Here is a 21,765-nt window from a genome sequence, read left to right on the forward strand (position 1 = left end):
TAGATTCTTTGGCCAATTCTAACGGAAGGGCCATTTTTCGGACTGTCCAAAGGAGGATCTGGGATATTGAAGCCCAATCAATGCGGGTAGCTCTGGAGTTTGCTCTCCATGTTAATTTGACCTCTCTTTTGCACAAGACTCTACGGCCCAGTGTTTTTCTAACCTGATAAATCCCTTACATTGCAGAACCTTTATGCTAGCCCGGCTTAATCTTTACCCTTTGGCTGTCTTGAAAGGCACATGTAAGGGTATTCCTTATAAGGGAAGTTTGCTCCGGCCTTTCATGAACCTGATTCTGTGCAACGGTTTTTTGTTTTTTTTTGGCTGCTCTCATAATTCATCTCTGCGCCACTACTTAATTCACCTTCTTCACCTTTTTGCAAAACCCATGACCGATAATAATTTAGCCTTTTTGCTATCTGACAAGTCCCCTGAAATAACTGTATCTGTGGCTGGGTTTCTGTCATGTGTATGGAAGTTAAGGGGTAGACCGAGGGTGACCAAACTGTGACTCTTTCACACATATTGTGTGGCTCTTGAAGCCCCCACTGCCCTGTTGGCCAGCTTGGAGAAGCCATTTCTCTTTAAATCACTTAGCCAAGTCAACTGGCAGTTTGGAGAATGCATTTAAAGTTGCTTTCTTTCTACCTCTCCCACCCCATCTATTTGCTTTCCTCCCTCCCTTCTTCCCTCTCTTCCTTCCTGTCTTGTAGCTCTCAAACATCTGATATTCATGTCTTACAGCTCTCAGACATCTGACGTTCATGTCTTGCGGTTCTCAGACATCTGGCGTTTCTTCTATGTGGCTCTTACATTAAGCAGGTTTGGCCATCCCTGGGCTAGAAAATACTATAGATCTATTCTGCTGGCCTGCTTTACGCCTTTTTAATTTCAGTGGGTTCTGGTTGGTGGCAACCATCTTTTATATTTTTAGGCATCTAATTTTTGGACTGTCTACTGTTTTATTGTATTATTATGCCATTAAAGATTTGTTTGATTGACTGATTGAAACTCTTGAAATCAGGTGCCCACAAATTTTGTTGAGAGATCTCAAATTTCAGTATTCTGGAAGAGGGAAAAAGAGTCCCAACTGCTTAATTCCACCCTCCCACACCAACATTTCATCATGGGTTCTTCAGAGCCTATCCAAAACCTTTTGGTTTGCATTTCCTTCTGAAAACAGGAACCAAGATGGAAGAATTTGTCCAAATTAATACCGAGGAGTTTACCCAAAGTCATGACATAGCCTGGGGGGAAAAAACACAAAGGACTAGAAAGTTCTGTCAGTTCTTTATTTAGAACATCTGTTCCACCAGTTTGATGTCAGTTGGCCAGAAATGCCACCTTTTTTTTTTAATTGCAAAAGTCATAGGAAGTAGCTTTTTAAAAAGGAATAAAAGTGCACCTATAAAACCGGTTAAAAGACTTAATTTAAAATAAGAAACAAAAACAATAGTTCTGTGATAAATTACTTTTGCAATAGAATTCACCATTTAATTCTCTGCCTCTTTAGTCAAGGGTCAGAAAGAGAAATGCAGATAGAGGGAAAAGTAAAGTTATTATTTTTAAAAACCCATAACGTATCCATGTGTTCTTTCACAGAGCCAAAACGTACCCCCCAGCCCCCAAGAACTGAGAATTGCTGATGCCATCTGTGCGGTGTGAGTTAAAACCTTAGTTCAACCTCAAGAATACTTATACAAGCAACAGGGAAGAGATGCCCCACGACAGGAGGGGATGGATGCAGGTCTCACTGCTGGAACAATCAAGGCCTAACCTTTGCCACTAGTATACAGAGGAAATCCCTAACAAAGAGGAATAAAAGTTTTCTTCTAGAACTGCTCAGGTGGCGGATGGAAGGCCCGGTCCTTCCAAATGGGCATGTTCACTGCCAGAGGAACAAAGCTCAAATCCAGGTCTTGTGACTCTCTATCCAGCATCGACACAGACTGAGGTTCCAGATGTTTGTATTAACTCCGGGAAAGCTTTTAGGGTGGCAGCCACTACCAGAGCAGGGAAGAAAAGAGCTAACACCCAAACTAGCCGTCCAGTAGGGATATTTCCGAGAAGATTCCAGCAGGACTGATAAGTCCTCATTTGGAAAAAAGTGATTCCACACAGATGAACCACTGCAACCCTTGATGTGGGTGTGCCGCCACACAGATCCTTTTAAAAGGCACCTCCAAGGTGCGGATGCCTTTTCTTTTTGATGGAAGTATGCCAATAGGCATTGCCCAACGGCTGCTTCCCATCAAATCATCATTGGGCAAATACCAAGCCACAGACTGAGCACATGCTAATATCCAGCAAGGATGCACAGTGCGTGCTGCGGGGTGGGGGGGAGAGACAGTGTGCCTCCAAAAGGGGTGAACGCTTTGCTAAAAACCAGGGGTGGAATTCTAGCAGGAGCTCCTTTGCGTATTAGGCCACACACCCCTGTTGTAGCCAATCCTCCAAGAGCTTACAAGGCTCTTTTTTGTACGCTCTTGGGAGGATTGGCTGCATCAGGGGTGTGTGGCTTAATATGCAAAGGAGCGCCTGCTAGAATTCCATCCCTGCTAAAAACCATCTCCACGCCAAAAGTGTTTTGTATGTAGAAAACCTCCATGTCAAAGAAGGTTAAGACAATAACACACCCCTGGGCATGAGGGGTATGCTTTTTTAAGCCCCCTCCCCCCACAAAAAAAAATCAATGCACTTAAGAGGCAGTACAAGCTCTGGGGGAGTCCAGCACATTTGAATCGGGATTTTTTTTTTAAAAACTTAAAATTGAGGACACCACCACAACCACTCAGCATACGAGGAAAAGGTCTCCCAGTAGCTCCATCCACCCTCCCAGATTTTGGTGTAGCATCTCATGCCTTGCGAACAGGAAGATTCATTCATGGACACACTCCAAAGGTCTCAGCTAGGGGAGTCTAGAGTGGGAAGAAGGATAAAGAAATGAAGATTTCAGCTGCACCTATAAAGTAAACAACGGTCAACGCACCGCACGATGGCGTGTGCTGTTAAACGAAACCAGCCCTCTATTGGCCCCCAAAACCTAAAAGGGATGTTTTTGAAACTGGAAGCTCCGTCCAACAATAAAGCACGCTGCGTTCAGCACTCTGCCGGAGGTGCATCAACTGCCCCTAAAGGGCAAAGGCACCCGAGTCCCCAGAACACCCCACACCTGCAGTGGGGTAGCAAATGTGCTGAGTCTTACATGGCCCAGAACAGTTCACAATAAAACGAGGAACACACAGTATGCAAGGGAACAAATCAACCGCGCAAATACAATATAGAAGAAGAAAAAAGATGAAGAAGACGACGACTGTAGATTTATACCCCGCCCTTCTCTCTGAATCAGAGGCTCAGAGCGGCTTACAATCTCCTATATCTTCTCCCCCCACAACAGACACCCTGTGAGGTGGGTGGGGCTGAGAGGGCTCTCACAGCAGCTGCCCTTTCAAGGGCAACTCCTGCAACAGCTATGGCTGACCCAAGGCCATTCCGGCAGCTGCAAGCGGAAGAGTGGGGAATAAAACCCAGTTCTCCCAGATAAGAATCCGCACACTTAACCACTAAACCAAACTGGCTATAAATAGCTGTATAAATTCTATTCACAATCTAAGCAAAGTACAACTCATGTGATGAAAAATACAGAAATACTGCCTGCAACTCACAATTACAAAAGGCACAGAATAACAAATGGAAGACGCTGTGTTTTCTCTAATTTGCAGCCTCCCAGAGACTCCCCAGTATTTTGAAAGAACTTTTAAGAGACTCAAAGTCCACAATCAAGAGTCCTTATACATGTAGAGCGAGTGGAATCCCCAAAATCCAACTCTATGGACCGCTGGAGGAAGCCAGCTGGCGGAAGTTTTCAGCAACTGGTTTTTCCTGGAGTGGTTCACAGAACTGGATTTTTGGGGAGAATTGGGTTTATACAGCTATATCATGTTTGCACAGCTGATTTGTCCCTGTTCCAGAACTGTGCACAGCAGCTGTGTGGCTCAGAAACCAGGGCCGTCCAACGCTTTGGCCCACGTGGAGAACAATCGCCCTGTAAACTTCCACAGACTATTCGGACCTCTGCTCTCCCATGCGACTCTCCCAGAAAGTACGGCCTGTTTACCTCAGAAAACCACGGGAAAAGGCAGAGAAAACAACCAAACAATACAAGAGAGCTGGTGGGAAAGACCTCCGGAGGATAAGTCAGCAGGTTTCCCACACCCCCTCGAAACGGCAGAAGACGACGACGAACAAAAACGAGAGAGGAGCTGGCAAAAGAGAGGCGAGGGGGGCAAGTTGAAAGGCACATCTGAAGTTATCAGTTAAAAGCTACCAGGCCCGTCTTGTGATGGCTCAAACTTCAAGGACACTGCTGTCTGCAACAAGCAAGATGATATGTTGCTTCGGCCCAGGTTAACGAGGGGTGTGACTGACGGGGGGGGGGGGGGGAGGGCTTACGGAGCAGCCGCGTGAGGAAAGGGGAGAGAACCCCGAAGTTGAAGCAGCAGCAGAGGGATCCCTCAACGGTGGAGAAGAAACCTTGTCAGCAAAAGGCAGGTGGGTCTTCCTTAGGTTGCAGGCCAGAGGAGGAACGGCTCCACCGGTTCAGACCACCTTCCACAGGTCTTTTGGGGGAAAGGAAGGGTTCTGTGGTCTTCGAAGAAGCCGGAAGCAGCCTCAGGGAGCCAACCTGTCTGCAGGTGCCATCACGATCTCAGAGGCGCGCCAACAGCCCGTCGCCCTCTTGCACCCGAGAGCATTTCAAGTAGACAGCAGAGGCAGTCCCAGGAGGGAAGCCCAGCGGCGCCCCCTACTGCGAGAGCGACTGATCCAGCAGCTTCAAGACCCCGCCCACCAAGTGCAAGCTGCCAGTCACCAGGACCCGGATGGTGGCTGCCTCCTTGAGCAGCACGGCGCCGCTGCTGGCCACGGGGTGAGGGTGGAGCCCTCTGGAGGCCGGGGCTTGAAAGTGCGGGTCCCTGCCCTGAGTGATCCATTGTAGAGCGTGGGAGATGCAGGGGAAAACCAAGGAGTTGGAATTCAGCGGGCGAGCGGAGGGAGGCATGAAGAGCAGGGATCCGTGCAGGGGGGCCGGCTTCAGCCAACCGCCTACCCCTTCCACCTCTGCAGCAGGGGACAGCCAAGGGTCCTGGCTCACTTTCGCCTCCATCAGGCGATTCCAGTAGCTCTGGTTCTGCAGGCAGCGGGTCAAGACGTTCTCCAGTGTCACGTTGAAGTTCTGCTGGTCTGCGAGAGGAAAACCGACAAAATGGGATCACAGTTCAGATTGCAAAGAATAAGAGAAACGGAACACCGTGATGTACCGGCTAACAACGTTTAGTAAAACCTTTTAAGAAAAACTCTATAATCTTTTTTATACATTGCAACAGCACAAGAAAGGTCCATTTTCACATTACAATGTTACAAGAAAGGTCCAATGAGCACCCGGATATAGGCTTATTTAGTCAGAGAACGTCTTCAGGCGTGGTCCTTCCTATTTCTTTTTCTGGATTGTCAGCCTCTCATAACAATTCAGTGTAAATGCTCTTCTGCAACATCTTCTTCTTCTTCATGTTCTCTCATCCTCTTAAGTGTAAATATTTTTATTAGGAGCTTAAGCCGGTCCTGAACCCTCTTCTTTAACCAGATGCAAAAAGCCTTCTGGAGTTTGCTAGCAAACTGCTCTCTACAATATTTTTATTAGAAGCAAGCCGTTCCCTCTTGATGGCAAAAATGCTCTCTTCTCTGCAACATTTATTGATTTTAATTTTTTTAATTGGAGCAAGCCATTCCTATTTGATGGCAAAATGCTCAACGCCACTTAAGTGTATAGTTTTGAGCAAACCAGTCCTGTACCTCTTCTCTAACTAGATGCAAAAAACCTTCTAAAGTATGCTGGCAAATGCTCTGTTTGGCATATTCTGGTTAAAGAAGAGGTTCCAGACTGGCTTAAGCTCCTAATAAAAATATTTACACTTAAGTGGATGAGAGAACTTGGAAGAAGAAGATGTTGCAGAAGAGCATTTACGGTGAATTGTTACAAGAGGCTGACACCCAGAAAGAAATAGGAAGGACTACTCCTGAGCAATGTTCCCTCTAAACCATGGAGTCTAGTGAGCAAAACTACTACTTTGTGAGTTACCGGCAATAAAAGCTGTGAGCTACTGAATAAATTATTGTGCTCTGGGGCTATTTTTCCTGAGCTAAGACAAAAATGTGTGAGCCAGAGGCCAAAAATCTGTGAGCTCACTCTCACTCAGCTTAGAGGGGACACTGCTCCTGAGGAAGTTCACTGATGCAATGAGCCTATATCCGGGTGCTCATTGGACCTTTCTTGTAACATTGTCATATGAGAATGGACCTTTCTTGTGCTGTTGTAATGTATAAAAAGATTATAGAGTTTTTCTTAAAAGGTTTTACTAAACATTGTTAGCCAGTATATCACAGGGTCTGCAAGAGGAAGACAAGGAGAAGTCACAGCAGGGCCGAGATCCCGCGCCTCCCCCCCACCCCCAGCTCCACACAAATGGCACCCAGGGGCAGCCAGCAACTAGGAGGGGCCTTTAAGCCTGACAGACCGTCAACTTGACACCAGATCAAACCATACACAGCCCTCCCCCAACATACCTCTATTCTCCCACTAACCTGCATTCCCCACAGTAGACACTTCAGTGAAATTGGGGCAGAAAACAGCATAGTCAAACTGGCAAGGCTGAAAAGAGAAACGGGATAATCAAGCTTCTTGGAAAGCAGCTCAGAAATACAATCACAGTGTTCAGGGGCTTTTTTTTTTTTTTAAGAAAAAGCCCAGCAGGAACTCATTTGTATATTAGGCCACACACCCCAATATCGCCATTGTTTTGTGAAGGGCTTTGGGGTAGGAAAAAGCCCAGCAGGAACTCATTTGCATATTAGGCCACACCCCCTGATGGCACCATTGTTTTGCGCGGGGGGTTGTGGGGAAAGCCCAGTGGGAACTCATTTACATATCAGGCCACACCCCAATGCCAAACCAGCAGGAACTCTGCGTTCCTGCTCAAAAAAAGTGTTGATTCAAAAGTGCAGAAATATACACAGGAAAGTCTGTCTTGGACAGCAGCAGTTGAGATTATTGTACCTGTGAGTGGGAAGGAAAATCCTATCTCTCAATGCTCCTCAGTGTATAAAAAGTATGAACCTAACCAGGGATGGAATTCTAGCAGGAGCTCCTTTACATATGAGGCCACACACCCCTCATGTAGCCAATCCTCCAAGAGCTTTATAGTAGGCCCTGTAAGAAGAGCCCTGTAAGCTCTTGGAGGATTGGCTATGTGGCGGAACCGGCCCGATTCTGCCTTCAGGCCCGGTCCCGTCAGCTCCCTATGGAGTCGCCAACTCCTGGAGGGAGCTATTCCTCCTCCTGCCCCTTGGGCTCGCTGCCACCACCTGCTCAGTCTCAGGGTTCCGATTGAGAGGAACAGGACTCCCAATCCCCCTCTCCGTCTATGAGGCTAGGCCTCCAGGTCCTCTGCCACCCTGCACTTGGGTTTCACAGAGACCTCAGCGCTTCTTTGGGGCACCCCTGGAGGATTGGCACCTTATCCAGCTGCATGCCTTCCTCCTTCCCCGGGGCCCCCTTCTCAACACAGCGTGGTCTAAAGCGGTCTGGGGATCTAGGTGGTACAGAGATTGACTGCCAGTATTTAAAACAGAAAAAACATTTATTTAAAAGAGAAAAATATAGGGGAAGAAAAGCAAAACAAAAACAGTTGCCTTTAAAAAGTTAACCCAGCACAGCACAGCACAGCAAACAGCATAACAAAGAAAAGTTGATTATAAACGCATCCGGTTGGCCCTGATCTAAACATGCCCTGCCCTTTTTGAATTACTTACTTAGTCTGCCTGCCTGGGGGGCCTCCCCGGCAGGAGCCTCCATTGCTCACCACATGCTCGCTCGAGCGCTAGCTTCCAACTCAGAAACTCTTCCTGCCTAGCACATGGCAAGAACAACAGCACTTCCTGCTTCTCTAGGAGACTTTCCCCCTAGCGTTGTTGGTTTGGCTCTGGAAGGGAGGGGGGGGGAGTGAGGGGAAGGCTACACAGCCTGCTGAATGGATTTACTGATCCCTGCCTTTTTGGATGAAGCACCAACACTCTCAGATGGCGTTTCTCCACAGGCTACATCAGGGGTGTGTGGCCTCATATGCAAAGGAGCTCCTGCTAGAATTCCACCCCGAAACCTAATTCTTATGCACCAAACCTTTTAGCACATGGGGTCAATGGAAAAGGCCAATCATCACTGGTATATCATCAGTGGGAACATTTATTGGCCCCAAAAAACCAAATCCCCCCAGGATCCTTAACAACTGGAAAGAAGCTAGTATCAAGCAAAGTAACTGAAAGCAATTCTTTAAAAGAGAAAAACTAAACTTCAAGGTCTAGCAGACAGCAAGGAAATATTCTGGTTCCAATCTATCCAAGTGCTATATTTATTCTAACTTCAATTATAACCAACAGTCTCTCTAGTTCTGGGGTGTCAAACTTGCAGCCCAGTGGCAAAATCAGGCCCCCAGAGGGCTTTTATCAGGCCCGCGAGCACCTCACTGTCATCTGCTTCCTTCTGCATCATAACCTGCTTTGCCAGGCTTGCTCAATCACACAGAAGCTACAGAGCAAAGCTCCTTCCTTGGGGAGGAAGAGGGGGAAGGAGAGCCAGCTTTTTCCAGGCTCCCTCCATTGCATAGCAGAGCTACTGAGCCAAGCCTTTCTTCCTTCTGTTGGCTGAGGCTCAACAAGTCAGTGAGGTGGATTAGGCTAAGTTTGTGTGTTTATATCTCTCCTACGTGGCAGGGCTTTTTTGTAGCAGGAACTCCTTTGCATATTAGGCCACCCCCACCCACCCACCCCAATGTAGCCAATCCTCCAAGAGCTTACAGTAGGCCCTGCACTAAGAGCCCTGTAAGCTCTTGGAGGATTGGCTACATCAGGGGTGTGTAGCCTAATATGCAAACGGAATTTCCGCTACAAAGAAAGCCCTGCTAAGTGGTATTACATTTTATGACATGCATGGCCCAGCCCGACAAGGTAAAGATCCGGCCCGCATAACAAATGAGTTTGACACCCCTGCGTCTTGTTCTTTCAGCATTATGAACCACTAGGTGGTGAGCTAAACTTGTTTTTAAGGCAAGAGACGTTTCAGAGGCAGTTTACCATTGCCTGCGTCATGCCCCTGGTACTCCAAATACTAGGCAAGGCTGGCCCTGCTTAGCTTTCAAGATCTGAATCGACAGGACAGAGGAGGAGGAACTGGGCATTCTCCAGTCCAGAAGGCAGCTGCTTCAAAGCCTCCCCTCCTCCCCCCCGCTTTCACTCCAGAGTTGCCACAGCCCCATCCTCGGTCAAGCGGGCCAGGCCAACCCTCACCAGCAGCAGCTTCAGGAGAGCAGCAGTGTCCCGGTCTCCGGTCACATTGAAGAGCAGCACTCGGACCTCGGAGCCACTGCAAAAGGCAAGAAGAGAGACGGAGCCTCCATCAACGCTCAGCTCAATGCCCTTAGAGCCAACAGCATCCAGAACAGGGGTGGCCGGACTGTGGCTCAGGAGCCACATGTGGCTCTTTCACACATAGTGTGTGGCTCTTGAAGCCCCCATTGTCCTATTGGCCGGTTTGGAGAAGGCATTTCTCTCTTTAAATCACTTTGTCAAGTCAAACCAGTCGGCAGCTTGGAGAATGCATTTAAAGTTGCTTTCTTTCCACTTTTCCCTCCCATCTATTTCCCTTCCTTCCTTCCTTCCGACTCTCAAAACATCCGACGTTCATGTCTTGTGGCTCTCAAACATCTAACGTTTTTTTCTGTGTGACTCTTACATTAAGCAAGTTTGGCCACCCCTGATCCAGAACAACAGCCCTGCACGATTCCAAACAAAGGCCACTTTGCCCAGTATCCTGTTTCCATTCAGCCTTCAGAATGATCAGAAACAGGCCGTGAAGATGTCCCCCTACTACTCACTCTATGCTGCCTCTAAACATGATAACCCACTTATCACGACTAAATGGCCACTTATTTAACCCTGCATCCGTGAATCTGACTCCTTTTCTGAGGTCCAGAAGAGCTGCTGGGCCTTCATTTGCATCCCGCCACTCTTGAACGCGTGAAGCCACAGGAGAACAGAAGAGAAGCCATGTTGGATCAGGCCAATGGCCCATCCAGTCCAACACTCCGTGTCACACAGTGGCCAAAAATCCAGGTGCCATCAGGAGGTCCACCAGTGGGGCCAGGACACTAGAAGCCCTCTGTTGCCCCTCCCCAAGCACCAAGAATACAGAGCACCTCTGCTCCACACAGAGTTCCATCTATAAGAATATAAGAGAAGCCATGTTGAATCAGGCCAATGGCCCATTCGGTCCAACACTCTGTGTCACACAGTGGCCAAAAATCCAGGTGTCATCAGGAGGTCCACAAGTGGGGCCAGGACACTAGAAGCCCTCTGTTGCCCCTCCCCAAGCACCAAGAATACAGAGCATCTCTGCTCCACACAGAGAGTTCCATCTATAAGAATATAAGAGAAGCCATGTTGGATCAGGCCAATTGCCCATTCGGTCCAACACTCTGTGTCACACAGTGGCCAAAAATCCAGGTGGCATCAGGAGGTCCACCAGTGGGGCCAGGACACTAGAAGCCCTCCCACTGTTGCCCCCCCCCTCCCCAGCTTATATTGAATGAGACCATCAGTATGTCGGCATCAGTATGGTCTCCTCTGACTAGCCACAACTCTCCAGGGTCTCAGGAAAAGGTATGTTGCATGACTTCCTGGTAGTGGCGGAAAGTGCCATCAAGTCACAGGCCACTTACGGGGACCTTGTTGGGTTTTTCAAGGTGAGAGATGAACAGAGGTGGTTGGCCGTTGCCTGCCACGTTGGTCTCCCATCCAAGCGCTTAGCTTCTGAGCTCTGATGAGATTGGACTGGTCAGGGGCAGTGACATGACCTAGCCCAGCAGTGGTCAAACTTGCTTAACGTAAGAGCCACGTAGAATAAATGTCAGATGTTTGAGAGCCGCAAGACATGAGCGTCAGAGGGAGGGGAGGGGAGGGGGAGGAAGGAAGGAAGGAAGGAAGGAAGGAAGGAAGGAAGGAAGGAAGGAAGGAAGGAAGGAAGGAAGGAAGGAAGGAAGGAAGGAAGGAAGGAAGGAAGGAAGGAAGGAAGGAAGGAAGGCAAATGGGGAGGAGGAGGGAAGGAAAATATTGATGGAGGGGAAGGAGGGAGAGGTGGGAAGAAAGCAACTTTAAATACATTCTCCAAGCCGCCGGCTGGCTTGACTTGGAGAAGTGATTTAAAGAGACAAGTGCCTCCTCCAAGCCGGCCAACAGGGCGGTGGTGGGGCTTCAAGAGCCACACGATATCTGTGAAAGAGCCGCGTGTGGCTCCCGCCCCTCACTTTGGCCAGCCCTGACCTAGCCTTTTAACTGAAGGTGCCAGGGACTGAACCTGGGACCTTCTGCAGGCCAAGCGGATGCTCTGCAAACTGGGTCACAGCCCCGCTCCATACAGCCACGGACTCTCCCGTCACTAAATTCAAGGCAGCACAGAAAAAGTTTCCCATTCAGGCACCGATCAGGCTCCGACCTGCTTTGCGCCATCAACGACCGCTGGGTCTTGCCGCTTCTACCCCATAGCCTGGGTCCGTCTGTATTATGCTTACTCAGCACCCTTTGGGACTGATCACGCCGCCAGGTGGATGTAAACTCTGGAAAAGGTCCCTAATATGGTTTCCATCCCCCAACCAGGGTCATAAGGTGGAAAGGCTGCATTGCCCGCCCCCGCCCCCCCTTACTCTGTGGGCTTCTCCTCGTTGAGGGCAGCCTGGCGAAACCAGCGCACGCAGGCCTGGATGCTGCTGGTGGTGTGGGCGCCATCGATGTACCACGTCAAAGGGCCGTGATGCAGCACTTGGTTGCGCCCGAGCCATTCCGTCGCCTGGAGCCCTGGGAGGACAGAAAGGAAGGAAGGTCAGCTGAGCTGCTTCTCCCCGCCCTTCATCCCCAAAAACCTGCACAACCAATTTTTTAAAAAATCACAACATGGCATGGAAACACTGGAGTTTGCCGGAATTCTTCATTGAAGTCTTTCTTCACCCAAAGGGTGATTAACATGTGGAATTCACTGCCACAGGAGGTGGTGGCAGCTACAGGCATAGCCAGCTTCAAGAGGGGATTGGATAAAAATATGGAGCAGAGGTCCATCAGTGGCTATTAGTCACAGTATATTATTGGAACTGTCTGGGGGAGTGATGCTCTGTATTCTTGGTGCTTGGGAGGGGGGGCAAAGTGGAGTTTTGGGGGGATGTGAGACCGTTTTGGGCTGATGCCGTAGCCTGCATCCCCAAGTCTCTATGGTGTTTACTACACAGAGTAGGGATATCCCTAGAGAATCATTATGCGGAGCCAATGTTTTTCTCCTGCTCTTCAGTGCCTCAGGGGCAAAGAAACTGGTGCTGACTAAACAGGCGGGCTGGATGGAGCAGCTTTCATGACTGCAAGCGATCGGATGTTGTTTGACGTATCGTTACCGCTGCCTTTAAGAAATGAGTAAGTTATTAGAAAGACTTTTGCCCTGGGTGCAGAAAGTTCACATTCAGCAACACAGGAACCAGGAAAACTAAAGTCTGCCTTTATAAATGAAAAAACAAAACTCCAAAGCGTTCAAGAGCGGAAGACGTCAGAATACAAACTTTGGTGCAAATTATTGGATTCCCCTTTCACACACATCGCGCAACAGATACGGGGGTCGACCCTTCGGGGAGATCAGCCAATCCTACCACAGGCTGATAAATCTGCTGGTATGCCAGAAGATGCCAAGCTTTGAAGAGTTCAGAGCGGGCAGCAAGGGCAGTCGAAGGGGGAGGAGACAAGAGAGCTGGCATCCAAACAAACGGCCTCCTGTTGACAGGGGCAAAGTCCATGGCTCTGGCTTGGCAGCCATCACCCCACACATATTCGTCATGTTTTGAGCTGTGTCAGTCTGTGGCTACTGATTTTAAAGACACAAAGACAGCAAGATCTGCACGCTGCCTTCAAAATTCAGAAACGGCCTCTAACCCAGGTTTTCTTCAGTCTGTACCACAGACCAGAGATGTTTCTCTGTTTTTCCTTTTGGATCCACTTTCCTTAATGTGACGGTCCAGGGGGCTTCAGAGGGAAACCGCGGCTTCCAAAGCTGACTTCTAGTCGAGGCGTTTCTGGTTGTGGCTTGTTGAGTGATACCTGCTAAGTGTGAAGTGAAAGCATCACACTTATCATGGATTACAGCCTTGGCAGCTCCGGTTCTGGTTTCCTATCCAATTTGGCATCACGGTTTGTCAACCACGATGGCATTCCAAACCAGTGAGAATGAATCATGGTTCACGTAACTCATTTCAAGCCAGGGGGTTCTGATTCTGGCTTGGCAGCCAATTTTTAAAAGGGAAAAAACACACCAGTCTTTCATTTCACAGCGCAGCAAATCAGCTTTTTCAACCACTGATTGAAGTGACCTTATGAATTTTACTCTGGCTTGTTTTAAGACCTCAACCTTTATATATTCATCACCTTTCTGTAGAAATACTCAAAGTAGCAAGAAGGACTAAAATATGAGGAGAAGAAGAAGATGAAGATGATTGATGATATTGGATTTACATCCTGTCCTTCACTCTGATTCTCAGAGCAGTCACAGTCTCCTTTACCTTCCTCCCCCCTCAACAGACACCCTGTGAGGTAGGTGGAGCTGAGAAAGCTGAGAGCCAGTTTGGTGTAGTGATTAAGTGTGCGAACTCTTATTTGGGAGAACCAGGTTTGATTCCCCACTCCTCCACTTACAGCTGCTATCGTAGAGGTTGTCCTTAAAGGGCAGCTGCTGTGAGAGTCCTCTCAGCCCCACCCAACTCACAAGGTGTCTGTTGTTGGGGGAGAAGATATAGGAGATTGTAAGCCGCTCTGACTCAGAGAGAAGGGCGGGGTATAAATCTGCAATTCTTCTTATTCTTCTTCTTCACAGCAGCTGCCCTTTCAAGGACAACTCTGCAAGAGCTATGGCTGACCCAAGGCCATTCCAGCAGGTGCAAGTGGAGGAGTGGGGAATCAAACCCCGTTCTCCCAGATAAGAGTCCACACACTTAACCACTACACTCCAATTGGCTCTCACCAAACCAGATAAACAATCACAAACTGATTCTTGGTAGCGGTAAAAATTCAAATTCCAAAAAATCTCAGTTAAACCATCAGATAAAAGTATCTCTCAGATGATTTAATCAGGCCATAAATCAAAACCAGCATTTTAAAAAAAGGAAACGGAAGACCTCACATTAAAACAGTAGCAATAAAGAAAAGCCCTCATTTGGTCTGATATCAAAATGGCATAAAACAACAGTAAGCAAGAGGTGGCAGGTTTAATGCTGAAACAGATGTCCCTGAAGAAATCTCCATCTTAAAATTATGAGACTACGTTTCTTCCAACAAGAAAGGAAGCCACAGTCCTTATGACCGTCAAGGATCACTCTGCTAAACCTTAGCACCAATTTCTGCTCTGCCTCTTCACTTTGTATTCCATCCAAGCGCACAGATCAGATTTTTTGATGTCCTTGTTGAAATGAAGGCTGTTGCTGTCTGTATTAGGAACAGGAGAGACCCACTCTGGGCCAAAATCCTGTTTGTCAAGTCAAGGTTAGCAGCGACACATGAGGAGACGACAGAAACAGACTCGCGGTCTCTTTCTGAACTAAAATACATACATCAGAGCAAAAAAAGAATAACTTTACCTTGGACCATGGGCTCTCCAGGCCTGAAGACGGGGGCCAACGGAGGGGGCTTCTTCGGCGACAACTCAGGGCTGGGCCATGGATCCCTCAACTCACCGATATCTGTCCAGACACAGGAATAGCCCCCCCCCCACCAATCAGTTAGGCTGGAGAACAAAGATGAACCCCAATATCATGATGGAGCAGTCTGGTCACCTCCATGTAAGGAACAAGATCAGCAGGCCAGGTGGATCAGGGCCCTTCAGAGAACGCCTGCCTTAAAGGCCTGCGTCACCCCTTGAGGAACATAAGGGAAGCCATGTTGGATCAGGCCAATGGTCCATTCAGTATGGCTTCTGTTATGCTCACAGTTTTACCTCAGCTCCATTTGATATTGGTCACACACACACACACACACACATAGAAGAAGAGACAAAGAAGCACTAGTCAGAATTTGATTGGTGGTACCTCCGCAGAGCCATGATGAGTTTGCAAATGGACTAAGACTGAACAGACAGGGCTGCTGTAAAGATTCCACCGAGGTAATGAAATTAAAGGCACACTTTGAACATGTAGGGGGAAATGCAGTATAAAAGTATAGTGATATCACAGTCATACTGCTACTTTTTTTTCTTCTGGTGCTTTGCAGTTTCATTGCTAAAAGCAACTGAAGGTCTCCTTTCATCCAATAAAAGCTCTGCGATACATCGATCTTGAACAGAGAACAGCTGTTACTCCCTTATCACTAATTGTGCTTTGGGAAATCCCTGGAGATTTAGGGGGTGGACACTGGGGAGGGTACTTTAGAGCGAGGCCGCACTGCCTCTTTTGTCTGCCTAGGTCCTGGGTGGGCGGAAGGGGCAGTGGGGCTGCTCTGCCTCGCTACAAGGCTGTCTTCCCTGGGCAGGTGAAAGGGGAGGCGCAGCACCTTTGCCTTGCTCCGTGGCCCAGTTGCTAACAGGCCATGGACCTGTACAGGTCCACGGACTGGGGGTTGAGGACTCCTGGGCGAGAGGACCAGAAGCAGCCCAGCAATTCCCCCTGCCCCTTGTCTTGCCTGGGTCCCACTCCATTTGAGCCTTTCTGCACCAATAAGAGCATCAGAAAAATAACCAGAAACATCCAGAGCTGACTCCAGCTGAGGACCTCCTCCCCACAAACAACTGGAACTACTTTGGAAGCCAAATTTCAGCTGAAAAGCAGACTAACAAGACTAACAAATGCACTTTAAAAAAAAGTTTTTCTGTTTCTATTACAGGTAAGCTAGCATAACATAACGATCCATAGCAGGGCTTTTTTTGTAGAAAACCCCCAGCAGGAACGTATTTGCATATTAGGCCACTCCCCCCCAACACCCAGACAGCCGGAACTGCATTCCTGTGCATTCCTGCTCAAAAAAGCCCTGATCTATAGCATAAATCATAAGGTAAGTAGACTGCGATTGGATTTTCCCCTTCCAATTTTTTCTCTCTCTCAAAACTATAACAAAGTTTTATAATACTTGTTTGCAGGTTGTGCACCTTGTCGAAAGAGCTAATCTGTGACTGGATAACATCTTTTGATAAAAATGTCCTGTTGCTTTGTTGACTGGGGCCATGTAAGGATTTTCAGCTATCTTTCCTAGAATAAAGTGGTCCCATAATTTCTTTCGCCATTTAGATTGCAATGTTTTGTATTTCCAGTGATAAGCAAGTGGTGTTCTCACAACTGAAAGTAAAGTCGTCATGATCAACAAATGCCCCTGTTAATGATTAAAAGTCATTTGGCAAAAGGTCAGTGTCCTTCAACCCTTCCCGACCTGGAACGCCACTGAACTGCAAGCATTATGAGGAAGTTATGTGATGTCAAAGTCATATGACAGGAAGAGGGGGAGCAGGAATTAGGATAAAACCATTAAAATCGACCCCCGTGTACATCATTAATGCCAATAAAAACAAGATAAAACACAAATAAAACATTTAAAAAGCAGGTTTTGGTACCAGTGGCTGTCAAGACTACTAGTATTTGGGTGATCCAGGTTCAAATCGCTACTGAATCACAAGCCCCTCCCATGTTGACCCGCACCAATCACTCAGGATCCTGTTTCTTCAAGTGGCCAACCGGAGGTTTCCAGGAAGACACAAAGCAGGAAATGAAGGCAATTGTTTCCTCTCATCTTTGGCTCCGCCTCCCTCAAACATTACATTACTGTTGCTTCTGAGGTTCCATTCAGCTATTCTGTTCAGTATTTAGTTATTTAAATTTAAAACATTTGTATCCCACCACTCTCCCAAAAGGTTCCAGTAGTCATTGATAGACCACAGACTTTTGATTTCCTCTTTAAAGCTACCCCCCAGGGGGATCCACACTTAGTCCCTGGAAACGTACCCAGGCCCAAACACCAAAAAGGAGTGAACCATTGCCTCTTACCCAGATATCCTTGCTGTTCCAACCACACATGGGCCAGCTGCAGGGCCAGAGCGGCGTTTGAGCGCTGATGGTCGCCTGCCAACCCCAACCGAAGAGGCTTCTCTTCCTTTTCAAAGGCATCCAGGTCTGGGCACAGGTAGAGAGGACACTGCAGAAGAAAGGGCTGCCAGTTAACTACACCTGCTAAGCTGGAAATTCTGGAAGAAAGATGAAATACTGCATGCCAATGACTTGACGGACTTCACTCGTGGGCAGGGGTGGCTAAACTGAGGCTTGGGAGCCACACGTGGCTCTTTCACACATATGGAGGGGGGGCTCTCAAAGCCCCCACTGCCCTGTTGGCCAGCTCGAATAAGGTATTTCTCTCTTAAAATCACTTCGCCAAGCCAGCGAGACTTGGAGAATGCATTTAAAGTTGCTTTCTTTCAATATCTCCCTCCCTACTCCTTCCCCCTCCATTTATTTGCCTGCCTGCCTTGCAAAAATAGCCCAATGCTGGAAATCTGCAGATTATTTTTCTTTAAAATCTTGGTATGTAAAGGTGTGGGAGATCTACACAATGGACAAGACTGCTGAAAGCTTAAAACCATCAAGTCATTCTAAAACTACTTCCTCCTCTCTTTATAAACGGTTACCATTCCTGGAATCGTCTTTTGCTCGTTTGGACTCTGCCCAATCCTTTATACCTAGTCGTTATGACAATATCATTCATTTATTGTAACTGGCCTTGATTTGGTTCTTTTTTACTTATTTCTCATTGTATTTTATTTTATTTTTTTCTCGATAATAGTCGAGCATTAATCTGTGTCACTGAATGCATTTTGCTTTTACATTGTATTGACTTCTCAACTGCGCTGCTTTCTGTTGGTTGTTAAGATTTCCTTTTGTTGTACCTTTTTCCAAATTTTTAATGAAGTTTTTGAAAACTGGAAAAAAATTGCCTTCCAGCTCTCAAACATCTGAAGTTTACGTGGCTCTTACTTTAAGCAAGTTTGGCCACGCCCACTCCTGGGGAACAGCAGAACCTTTCAAGTCCGGGTGACACAGGTATCGATGTTTCCAGAAGGTCTACGGAGGGGCAAAGGACCCAACCTTCTCACCAAAGACTTCTTACCGAGTTCCGCTGGGCTTGTTCTTTCAGAACTTCCAAGGGCCGGTCTGGCTGTGGCACTGTGAGCGCTGGCACTCCTGGCTAAAAGCGGAGTCAAGAAATGAAGAGTTAAGCTGGCTTCTTATGTCAAGATCACCCAGCCAGGCAGGCCTTGCATCAGGACTTAAGAAGTTGGATTTATATTCCGCCCTATACTCTGAATCTCAGAGTCTCAGAGCAGCTCAGTCTCCTTTACTTCCCCGCCCCCAACAGACACCCTGTGAGGTAGGTGGGTCTGAGAGAGCTCTTACAGCAGCTGCCCTTTCAAGGACAACTCCTATAAGAACTGTGGCTGACCCAAGGCCATTCCAGCAGCTGCAAGGCGAGGAGTGGGGAATTAAACCCGGATCTCCCAGATAAAAGTCTGCACACCGGTTGGCCTTTAACTGACGCTGAGCCATCGTTACTGTAGGGAAAACTTAAGAAATACTGAAGCCATTGAACATATATATGAAGCTGCCTGATACTGAATCAGACCCTGGGTCCATCAAAGTCAGTATTGCCTACTCAGACTGGCAGCGGCTCTCCAGGGTCTCCAGCTGAGGTTTTTCACACCTATTTGCCTGGACCCTTTTAGTTGGAGATGCCAGGGATTGAACCTGGGACCTTCTGCTTACCAAGCAGATGCTTTACCACAGAGCCAACGTCCCTCCCCAACTATCGTGAAGGATGCTAGCACCAGATTGTTTTTTGATCGTTTCAATTTTGGAATTTTAAATTTTGTAACTGTTGCGGAATCTTAATTGTTCGTTGGGATTTTATGTCGTGAGCTGCCCTGAGCCTGCTTTGGCAGGGAGGGCGGGATATAAATCAAATAAAGTAAAGTTAACCACTACACCAAACTGGCTCTCAGAGCACCGTTACCTTGAAGATTCCCCCCTTCTGCCATGCAATCTTTTCAATGGTGTCCCCCAGGATGCTGGTGTGGTCAATGCCCAGAGAGGACACCCCACACACAACAGGTTTCCTGTAACAAAGAAGGGAAGGAGCATGAGGACGAGGTATCTCTTTGGCTCAGAGAATTTGATACACATCACAAATGCCAGGGAAAATGGTGCCATACCGGAACAGACCATTTAGCAAGTGCAGCTGTCAGTGCACTGCCGCCATCCACTCCCCGAAGTGCCGCTGAGGCATCTGGTGTAACAACAACGCTGGGGATGCTACACACCTCCCCATTTTTCTCGGGAAGCCAGAACGATGTTAGCAAGCCAGGCCAGGAGGACTTGCCTCCAAAAGGGGCAGGGGACTGGGGAAGCAAATGGCAGGCAGGGCTGGCCGTAGACTATATGGCACCCTAGGCAACCCCACCCCCCAAACTGATAACGTCACCGAGTCACATTGGAGGGCGCCCAATTTGCTCCCCCAGTGCCGGTGCCCTAGGCCAGGGATGTCAAACACCAGTGGGGCCAGGACACTAGAAGCCCTCTGTTGCCCCTCCCCAAGCACCACGAATACAGAGCACCTCTGCTCCACACAGAGAGTTCCATCTATAAGAATATAAGAGAAGCCATGTTGGATATAAGAGAAGCCGAACCAGGCCTCCAGAGGCTCCTATCAGGCCCTCAAGCAACTGGCTGTCATGCTTCCTTCTCCCTCTCTCTTGCTCCCTTCTGCATCACAGCTTGCTTTGCCAGGCTTGCTCAATTGCACAGGAGCTTCAGAGCAAAGACTCTATTTTCTCCATTGGCTGAGGCTCCTCCCTTGGGGAGGAAGAGGGGGAGGCAAACTAGGCAATTGCCTAGGAAAGGGGTGTCAAACTGATTTGTTATGAGGGACAAATCTGACATAAACGAGACATTGTTGGGCCGGGCCATGTCGCGTTGGGTCAGGCCATGCTGGGCCGGGTCATGTGTCTACCTATTTAAGATTAATCTTAAATAGGTAGACACATGGCCCAACCCAACGTGGCCTGACCCAACCCGACATGGCCCGGCCCAACAAGGTCTCATTTATGTCAGATCTGTCCCTCATAACAAATGAGATTGACACCCCTTTCCTAGGCAACTGTCTAGTTTGCCTAGTAGCAGGACCAGCCCTGATGGCAGGTGCTGTCATAAGCAGGCTTTCCAAGAGTCTCTCCATGAAGGTGATGGCCAGCATTTTTATCTCCCTACCTGATTATGTTGGTGCAGTCGTATGCGCCGCCAATGCCAACCTCGACAACCGCCAGGTCTACCTTAAGAAGGACACAAGAACGTATCAACAAAGTTGCAAGAAAACTTCCCTGTAAGTTCGGGCAGCTTTCAGAGGCAGATCTGAGAAGCTTTCTTCAAGCACTGTTTCTTGGCTCATAAATTACCATCTGTCTGTTTTAGAGTTTTAAGATACTGCTGATGATGTGTAGCATAATTATTGCATTCTGGTATAACCTGACTTTAGTTTAGGTGAAGTGGCATATAAATCTTTGACCAGCAGGAACAAAAGCAGTGCCAGGGCAGTCCCAGTGGCTAAGAGAACAACGCTACAGGTCAGGACATCTCCAGTTCAAATCTCTCCTTTGCCATAAACACACCAAGTAGCCGCATGGCTCACAACCCCAAATATTTAATACTTTTCCAAGTTGTTCTAAAGGATTGCAGCCGTCATATACACCAAGTGCCTTCACTCTCCAAATGTGCTAAGCATTATTATTAAATGAAAACCCGACATTCAGGTGGAGGAAAACAAGATGTGAGTGTGCCGTACCTTTTCCTGCAAGAAAACATGAAAGGCCATGATGGTCAAAAAGCGGAAGTAAGCCGGCATGGCAACATGCTCAAAATCCTGTTGGAGAAAGCGGAACGGTTAGGAGGATCGCACATCTTTATGGCTTGTGGTCTTAATACCATGAGTTTTAATCATAAGCCACTTTGAGTAAGACTCTGAAGAGACAGCACAGGGATCTCCTAAATCAATAAATGAAATTCCCTAACCAGTACTTCAAGCTGCAAACGAAGCTTCCCTCATGTTCTCTCTAGCCTCCAAAAATCAATTTATTTCAAGAAATAAAAGAAAAACTGAAGTTAACAGGACTGGAGCAAGCCAAAGAGTCCAAAGTGTCTCATTTGCAATCAATCAAAAAAACAAGAGTATTCCTTTACACATTATATACAGGTTTGAAGACAAAGACCAGGCTCTTAATGCATCCGCCATAGCTCCAGCTCCATAGTTTCAGGACCAGAAGCCCAGCATTACACATCCTGGAGATTGGAGTTATAAAGCGAAAGAACCAACTATACTTTTGCAGGAGGTGGAATCACATTTTGGAACACTCACCTAACGTACAGAAGAAATATGATTTCCCAGAAACAAAAGACTATCGTCCAAGACCTGAGCTAGGCTAGAACTTTTGTTCCTGGCATATCAGAATTCTTGTACATAGGAGACATCAAAAACCGGCGTCCACCACTTACAAACCAAAATGGTGCAGCCCACGGCTCCCTAACGTGGTGCCCCAGGGCTCCCTTGTACCTTTCCTGG

General features: G+C 47.7%; 1 protein-coding gene across 3 annotated transcripts in view; it reads right to left on the bottom strand.

The window, feature by feature from the left end:
• Nucleotides 1-4,643: 4,643 nt before the first annotated feature.
• The window catches only part of FPGS (folylpolyglutamate synthase), a 59,016-nt gene continuing 41,894 nt past the window's right edge, over nt 4,644-21,765 (bottom strand). The window contains exons 6-15 of one of the 3 annotated variants that reach the window (XM_060251651.1): nt 20,992-21,069; nt 20,421-20,482; nt 19,168-19,270; nt 18,268-18,345; nt 17,154-17,301; nt 14,766-14,867; nt 11,808-11,958; nt 9,397-9,472; nt 6,640-6,706; nt 4,644-5,241 (exon numbers count right to left, since the gene is read on the bottom strand). In XM_060251651.1, the coding sequence (XP_060107634.1) occupies nt 4,805-5,241; nt 6,640-6,706; nt 9,397-9,472; nt 11,808-11,958; nt 14,766-14,867; nt 17,154-17,301; nt 18,268-18,345; nt 19,168-19,270; nt 20,421-20,482; nt 20,992-21,069 (1,302 nt within the window). In that variant the 3' untranslated portion in view covers nt 4,644-4,804. The remainder of the gene's footprint in view (nt 5,242-6,639; nt 6,707-9,396; nt 9,473-11,807; nt 11,959-14,765; nt 14,868-17,153; nt 17,302-18,267; nt 18,346-19,167; nt 19,271-20,420; nt 20,483-20,991; nt 21,070-21,765) is intronic. The other 2 variants (XM_060251653.1, XM_060251654.1) reach the window with 2 other exon arrangements.

This window comes from Heteronotia binoei, chromosome 12, assembly GCF_032191835.1.
Source record: "Heteronotia binoei isolate CCM8104 ecotype False Entrance Well chromosome 12, APGP_CSIRO_Hbin_v1, whole genome shotgun sequence".
Taxonomy (NCBI): domain Eukaryota; kingdom Metazoa; phylum Chordata; class Lepidosauria; order Squamata; family Gekkonidae; genus Heteronotia; species Heteronotia binoei.